Genomic DNA, 8,194 nt, shown 5'->3' with positions numbered 1-8,194 from the left:
GTCAGCAGCCGAGGTGCTGTGCAGCATTGAGGCTGGCACAAAAACCAGTCTGCACTCCGAGTTGCCAAACTCTGTCTTAAAGACCCCAGTCTTCCCACTGTTTATGTGTCAAACTTATTTCTAAATATAATAAACACAATGGAAAAATGGCAGCAGGATTTGAGATTACAGTCAGAGAGAAGCAGCAGCTTCATTTTACTGGAAAACCAGCAAAAGCTATTTATAAAAATCTTTTTTTTTCCATTGAAAGATCAGGTTTTTTTTCTCAGAGACTTTCAAAATTATTCAGGACTTTTTTTTTGGTCTAAAAGCATTGCAAAGAAGCTTCAAAGTCTTTTGTGGAAATACACCCGGTGATATTCTGCAGACAAAACCACGGCAATCTGCCCTAAAAGCAAACAGAAGATCTGGAAAGTAGAAAGTAATAATAATTGTGAGCTTTTCCAAACCCCCCTTCACACCGGGGCTGGAAAATAATTCGTAAAGGTCTTTAAAATGGCAGACAAGAGCTCTGGTCTCTGCTTTGCTGGGTGATGCTGTGAGCGGCCTTGGGCACAGAGCAGCGGGTAGCAGCCCCAGTAACCCAGCTTGCGGGCTCCAGTCCTGTGGGCATGGGCACCGACACGCTGCTGCCCTCACGGGACCCTTGGTGTTGCCCGAATTTAATTGAGTGCTTAAATATTTATGAAGGGGGCAATGGCAAGAAGAACTCCTAAAACGAGGGGTTTTGCTCCTTATTCCACAATGCTTGAGCTTGCTGGGCCAGGCTTCTACCAGAAGGATGTTTCTTCTCTGGCCATCTCCTGGTTTCTTCTGCAGCTGCTGACAGCCACCTGGGCTTGCTCATGCAGCCAGGGTCAGCCCTGGCTATTAATCTTCCAAAAAGCTTTGCTCTCTCTCCTGTAAACACTGCCCTTTCCTTCCCTCGGCTCTTGCCGCGCTGGGACTCATCCCATCTATGTCAGTCCTGTTTGTGCAACCCCTCCCTCTGCATTTCCTTGCACTGAAGGGACAGAGCGAAGCTCCTCTCCTCCCTTCCCCCTGTTTTTCAATGAAAAAAAAAAAAAAAAAAAAGAGAAATAATCTGCAAAACAGTGGGTTTGCAGGGAGGACATGCGTGGCCTTGGGAGCCAGAGGGATGGATGTCAGCTTAGGCGATGCCGATGGGGCTGTGCTGGCTTGGTGCTTCCCCTGGGGCCGTGTTTACAGAGGGGTACAGGGAAGCAACCAGTTTTCAAACAGCATTCAGCCAGTCTCCCTTGCTCCCTGGGAGCTTTTCTGGTAGCCTAAGCACACGTTTGTGGCCGGGGCCACAAATACCGGGGTGATTCTGCCTTGGGCATCATCAACGCTGCAGCTTGCCTGAAGCCCTGACCAGGGACTCAGCAGATCTGTGGTCCCATCCTGTCTCCACATAAATTTCCTAAGTGTTATCCTGGGACATCCACAAGCTATTGCTACACACGCAGTGGAAATTAACCCAGCCCGGGCTGCAGTGCCCCAGACCTACATGGCATCACTGCTCGGCAGTCTGAGGGGATGCTGAAGTGCAGCGGGAGCTGGGCTGTGCTCAAACTTGTGGCTGAGCAGCCATTTTGGGTGCACAGCCCCTGCTCCCCTCCCTGGTGAGCCTGGTGAGGGCACACGTTTTTTGTAAACCCTCAGCTCCTGCAGTCAGTTCAAGATGAGACTCCCGAATCTCAGAGAAATGCCCCGTATTTCAAGCCACCAGGGTCACGGGGGAGGCTAAGCATCTCCTGACACCTCCTAACAGCCCAGAAAGGCAAAGAAAAGACTCACCCATGTTTATAATGTATTGCAAACCTCTGACTTTTACACTAATCTGTGAATCCCGCATCCTAATTCCCATTCCCAGGCAACATGACTGCCCTGCGTCCCAAAACCATCTGTGAAGCCACCTTCTCAGGCCAATGCTTGCAACGTGGCTGCCCAGCCAGGCTCCTTGTCCAGGAGGCGAGTTTCCTTGTGAGTGCAAGGAAAGAAATAGGAAAAACCCAACAATTCCCATGCACGGCCAGCCCACATCTGGTGCCAGCAGCTGTGCATCCGGGGAGGACTGTGGTTCTGTACGGCACTATGGTATTCACAGGCGGGGAGCCAGAGCCATGTAAGTGCATGTGACTGGCTCAAAGCTGTAGGAAAATGTGAGGATCCAACCCAGAACTTCAGCCAGTGTCTTCATCTTTGGGTCTTCATGCCTTCTGCATCCAGTGATCCATTCAAGCCGGCTCCTGCTGATGTCTTTTCTATGGGGCTGTGTACAAGCATAGGACAAGCAGCAACCAAGTTTGAAACACCTCTGGTCCAAATAAGTTAGGGCCAGCTCTGGTGCAGAAGCAAACCATGGACTTTTTGGTTTTGATGTAAGGCTTGCCTTTGGCTTGCCTGCGTGCAGCCCCAGAGACCAGACAGGCAACAGGAGTCATGGGGCTGTTCCTTCTTCCTCTCCGTCTTGCGGTGATGCCGCAAGAGACCCCCTTTGTACAAGGGTGCTCCTCAGCATGTGGCAAAGGCGTCTTTCCTGTAACGGAGGATAAGGTTTCAAGTGGGATTTGGGAGCAGCCAGAGGAAAGAAGGTGCAATAACTGGAGGGAGAGAAGGATGGTATCAGGCTGGGGCTCTTTCAGGCCAGGTTTGGGTTTTTTTGCACCTCTCATCCCAATTTTCCTTTTTGCTGTGTTTCAGCTATGACTTTAAGCCATCCGGGACTTCGGAGTTGGAGGAGGATGAGGGGTTCAGTGACTGGTCCCAGAAGCTTGAGCAGCGCAAACAGAGGTGGGTAGGACACAGCTGGACTGAGGGAAGGGGAACCAACATGCCCAGCAAAAGGACCATCCTCAGAGAAGACCAAGCCCAGGTCAAGCCTAGCACGCATAAGAACGAGGCCAGAGCACTGGCAGGACAGGACAGGTCCCGCACCACTGGGATGGATGCTCCCCGCCTGCCATTTGGGGTAGCAGGGAGGAAGAGGCTGAGGGCCTGCCCCCGCCTGCGGGGATGTTTGCATTGAGCTCTGCACTCCAAGCGATGGCCGCCTGCCAGGACGCCTGCGTTTGGAGGAGTGACAACAGCGGATTTAAGCCACCTGAGCTGCTGCAGGGGCTGAAACGGCCTCTAACATAATCCAGGCCAGCCTAAAAAGCTGTTCTAAGTTATTGCTGCTTCCTGGCTCATGTCAGCGTAGTGGGTGTTATGGCCCCAGCCCACCTTGTGCTTCACTGCTCTTTCAGTGGGGGAAAACAGGCAGCAAAGAGCGCTGAGAAGTGTTTGTGTGCCTGCTGTTTAGTCCCCATCTCCCATCACTCTCCCCTTGCCCAGCTGAACTAAACCCTTGCCTTGACCACTTCCCTTGGACAGCAGCTACCTGCACGCAAACTCTGTGACTCAGCTCTCTTGGCAGCTTGATTTTATAGGGAATTTTGCCCCTGTGATGGCACAGCCTCTTCTTTACCCCCCAAGACTGAAAAAATGCCTAAGATTAATATTTACTGCTGAACAAATAAATAGAGCTTGCCTCTTTCTTACTTTTTTCCAAACACTGTAGCTAAACCACTCTACAAGCTGTACCTTTGCAGCCCTGACCCCTCAAGCATTGCTCAAGCACCTCGCCGCAGTGTTGATTATCACATCTGTGGGAGCAATTAGAAATCAGCCCCATCTGCTTTTCAGCAGGCTGCCTTTTTTTCAACCCCCCCTTGCAAAGAGCTTGTCCAGAGCGAAAGGCTGCTGCTATTCCCTCCTTGGCCTTCAAGAGAGAATTAGCTGGAAGGGTTGCATTATCCTCTCCAGAAATTGCTCCCTGGGTTTTTATGTGATGCTTGTGTTTATTCTGTAGTGGGGCAGGAGGGTGCTGAGCAGGGGAGGTGGCATCCATGGCAGGTGAAGCCCATCAGAGAGGGGTGGTGATTTAAAGGCAGCGGCTGTAGGCTTTTGCCTAGAGGTTGGTTGGGAGACGCAGCTGAAGGAGCTCAGACTTTGCTGGGAGTGAGCTTTTTGCAAAAGCTGGGCTTCGTTCCTAGGGGGTGGCCGTGCCCTATAAAGTCCTTTGGCAGCTTTGCCCTTGCTCACCTGAAGGACAGGCTTGGAGTGTGGTGTGAGCACAGGTAGGCTGTGTGTCTGGCTGGGACAAGCAGCCCTGGGGTTGGGGTTTCTCCTCTCTCCTCTCTCTAGCTTAACGGAACATGGAGCAAATGCTGATTTTTCATGTGAAGGGTGTTTAGGTGATGGCTATGAATGAGGGGATGGAGACAGTTGCTCTCTGTTGGATGGAGCTAAACCAGCTTGTGCATCCCCTGAGGGCCTGGGTGCCAAGATGTGTTTTCTTTTTGGTTCTGGTTCCCTGCTTTGTGGGGGGAGATCTGTGCTATCGGCTGAATGCAAGGGGGTGGGAGCTCTGTCAGGCTAGCTGCCTCCTATATGAAATTGCTGTAGTGCAAAAGGCGTCCTCTGGACTGGATGTCATATACGCCAGCCTGAATTTGTAATATGAACTTGCACTTTAGCTGGCGGCAGTGCTGGCACCCTGGTTAAGAGAGTTACCTGGGCCTTCAGAGCCCACTTGCTCTTGGTGACGGTCCTGTCATGGGAGGATGATGAGTAACAAGCCAAGGGAGCCAGCATATGCATCAGCTTTTTCCCCATGTGGTCAGTGAGGAGGGCTTGGACGATGGCTGTCCTGTGAGCTGCCTTCCCAGCAGCCAAGAGGTGGGTGGAAAAGTCTCGCTTGAACTTTTTTTCATGTTTTGGTGCTGGCTGGTGAGGCAGAAGTGGTGAGTCAGCCTTGCACTTTGGCAGCTGCCTGCTAGCCAGCTCTCTGGTCTTGCTGTCACAAGCTGGGTGATTTTTCTAAGAAGTGGGTGGGAGGAGAAAGCTATTCTCTGGCTGGAGGAAGTAAGATGGCAATAACATCTTGGTGCATTGCTGTGAGCCAGCGAGAGCCCTGGGGTTATGTGCTCCCACTGACTCTGTGCCCAAAGGCATGGGCTGCTCTGCTTTTGTGAAGCCGATTGCTTAAACACACTCCTGGGCTCCTCTCTGCAGCCTTGGAGACCCAGAGGGATCCTCTTCTATAAATCCTCTTGTGTTTTTTTAAAAATCTAAGCCAAGAGGTGACAGTGGCTGCTGTGGGACTCCTTTGTTTCGCTGGGCTATGACACGAGTGACATAAGTAGAGATGTAATTTTTTCCAGTGGGCAAAACTGAGGCTTGGGGTCGGGTGTAGATATAGCATTGCTTGTGAGCACTGTGCCTTGCAAACAAACAAACAAAAAACCCAACCCAAAATACGTGAGTGGCTGTGCCGCCTTGCCCTGTGGTTTAGTTTCAGCTAGGGAGAAGAGGGATCTTGGGAGGCATGTTCATGTGTCATTGGCTGGATCTTCCTCCAGCACGATGCTCTGTTAACATGGAAGAGGAGTTTAGGCAGAGGAAGGCTGTGTTTGGTGCTCCACATTGAAGTGAAGCTGGGAACCACAGGAGCAGCATCAGATCTGTGTTTGTGCACTAGGACCACAGAACACTATGGTTCACCTGGGATTTTGGCTGGGAGCAGAGAATTGAGCCAGCACCACATCATGGTGGTAGGGTCCTCTCCGCCTGGGGCTTGAGTGGAGGTCTGATTGTTGTTTTCGTGCGGGTCTTGCCCATGGTGGGGCTGGAAAGGTGCGTATGCCTTCAGCTCTGCCACAACTCTTAGCTGAGCTGAGTCTTGGACATTTAAAGTGTGGGAGTGTGATGTGGCTGCTGTTACACCTGGGCACCTGGAACTGGATGGGTCACTGAAGTGGCTGTGGGCCCTGGTGTAAAACACCCAGCAAGTTGTAAGCTAGGAGGAGCGATAAAATGGAATTTCTAGAGGTCTGAGGTATCTGATGGTGTCTGTAGGCTCATATCAACACGTTTTGCTTATTTGACCTCTCTCCCCCCCACTTCTAGGTCTCCACGACAGTCATATGAAGAAGAGGACGGTAGTGTGAGGGAAGCTGAAGTCAAACTGGAGCAGATCCAGCTGGATCAGGAAAGCCCGGAGGAGATCCGGGAGGAGAATGTGGTTATCGGGGAGGAAGAGAGGCTGTACCAGGAGGAAGAACAGGTCAAAGAGCAGGAGGAAGAGGAGAGAGCCGAGCAAGAGGTGGGATCAGGAGGAGCTGACCTTTTCCTTTCCATAGGGCTGGTGGGAGGGCTGGGAGCTGCTCTCCAAGAGCTCAACTCACCATTGCTGCTTACACTGCTGGGTGTTGAGGCCCTATAGACATGCTTTCATGGCATAACCTGGGACTGGTGCCACTCTTGCCTGTGTACCTTCTTGGGGTCACCGCAGGCAGCCCCTGCCCACTTGCGAGGCTGGTGTATTTGCTCCCAGAGTTTGTGATGCTTTAGTCATGTCCCTGCAACACTGAGAAGGAAAGTGCTACTATTTCTCCTGTGGTTTTGTGGGCAGTGAGTTGCTCTTCAGGAGAACTCAAATCTAAATTTTACTGCTTGTTTTTCCCTCCCCAGCATTTATTGCACCTTTGGAGCACTTTGGTTTGATGTATCTCTAAATCTTGCATTGCTCCCAGCTGAGGTTTTCTTTCTTTGCTCTTCCAATGAGGTGTAATTCTTGGTTAATGAGAGACAAAGCTGGAACTTGAGTGGTGTGCAAGTCTGTTAGGGTGGCTAAGCTTCAAATATCTTTTGTTGTAAATGGATTTTGACTTGCTGAGGCTGGTATGCTTTTTGCATTTGAACTGTGTGTGTGTGACTCTTTCTAGCCCTTTATTCTAAGGGCAGCTGCTCTCTTGCCTTGTGGCCTCTAAATGAGAAATTCATGCTTTCCTGTCTCAATAGTGGTAAGAAATCTTTATGAACTGATGCAAGGACTGATATGAGGAAGAACTTCTGTACTTTGAGGGTGACAGAGAACAGGCTGCCTAGAGATGTTGTGGAGTCTCCTTCTCTGGAGATATTTAAAACCCACCTGGAACACCATCCTGTGCAACTTCTGTGGGTGACCCTGCTTTGGCAGGGGGTTGGACTGGATGATCTCCAGAGGGCCCTTCCAACCCCCACCACTCTGTGACCTCTTTCCATATAATTTTGGAACCTTGAACTTGCAAAATTTCTCTGTTTACCCCCCCCACCCCCCCCGACCCATCCCCAATGACCTGTGAGCTTCTTCCTGGACGTTTCAAAATTAGATGATGTGAACTCAAAGTTTCTCTGCTCACGTGTTTGTTTTAGTGTAAAGCAGGAAGCCTGGGAGACGGTAAAAATCACTTTTGTTGCGTAGTAAGCAGTTTGACCAGCTCACTTCCTGGCTTGTTTGTTTTCTGCACTCAGGAAAAGAAGAGAAGGCGAAATGAAGAAGAAGAAGAAACACCAGAAAAACGCCAGAAGGCCCCAAGCCCCACCAGCCTGGAAGAGGAGGAGCAGTGCTCTGACCACACCGCAGTGTGCTCCATGAAGGTTTGTGTTCCCGGGGCACTTCTGGAGGCACAGCAACTATTGCAAAAGAGCACCAAATTAATGATGAGGAAAGATGGTCCAGTGCTTACGGTAATGTAGGGTGTGAATCCTGTTACCCTGCTCCTGCTACAGACTGGGACAAATCACTTGTTCACCTTGGTTGTCAACCTCCTCTTCTGCTTTACCTGCTTGAGCTGTTGGAGGCTGTAACTGTCTCTGTGTGCGCTTTGCCAATCACCGTAAAAGTCTAAAGGTCATGGAGGACTCCAGGAAATATTGCGATACTGAGAAAGATGTCTGTGCTGTCAGCTTGTGAGTTTGGTTAAAGACTACACATGAACTTAATCAGAAAATGTAATTTCCCTTCCTAAAAACCCCTAAAACTTGAAGCACTGGAATTTCCCTATCTTACTTAGGTCATACTTTCTGATTTTTAATCTAAGTTTTTTAAACTAACTGTGGGATTCCTAATCTCTGAAGCATTGTGTCCTTCCCAATCACATCTGCCTGCATTGACGCTCTTGCGAAACTTCCGTCTTTAACACCACCTGAATTGCATCTCATGACTTCTGTTGCATTTACTACAAATCCTCAGTTCTGTGCATGTGCTTTTAAATACAATAGATAGAGATAAGTGATTTCTGTAGTGAATGGCTTTTTGTCTTTGTAAGCCCTAAGCTTGTTGATTATAGCAGTGATGGAAATGGTGAGGAGCGTGTGTAGCCTG

At 50.1% G+C, this 8,194-nt stretch overlaps 1 protein-coding gene across 1 annotated transcript in view; it reads left to right on the top strand.

The window, feature by feature from the left end:
- The window catches only part of LOC104163424 (lymphocyte-specific protein 1-like), a gene marked incomplete at both ends in the record, with an annotated part of 8,377 nt that extends 910 nt beyond the window's left edge, over window positions 1-7,467 (top strand). The window contains 3 exons of the mRNA XM_009702429.1: window positions 2,707-2,796; window positions 5,956-6,151; window positions 7,342-7,467. Coding sequence (XP_009700731.1) covers window positions 2,707-2,796; window positions 5,956-6,151; window positions 7,342-7,467 — 412 coding nt within the window. The remainder of the gene's footprint in view (window positions 1-2,706; window positions 2,797-5,955; window positions 6,152-7,341) is intronic.
- Between the last annotated feature and the right edge of the window lie 727 nt (window positions 7,468-8,194).

This window comes from Cariama cristata, unplaced genomic scaffold (assembly GCF_000690535.1).
Source record: "Cariama cristata isolate BGI_N322 unplaced genomic scaffold, ASM69053v1 scaffold11216, whole genome shotgun sequence".
Classification (NCBI taxonomy): Eukaryota; Metazoa; Chordata; class Aves; order Cariamiformes; family Cariamidae; genus Cariama; species Cariama cristata.
This window is presented reverse-complemented; position numbering and strand designations above follow the sequence as displayed.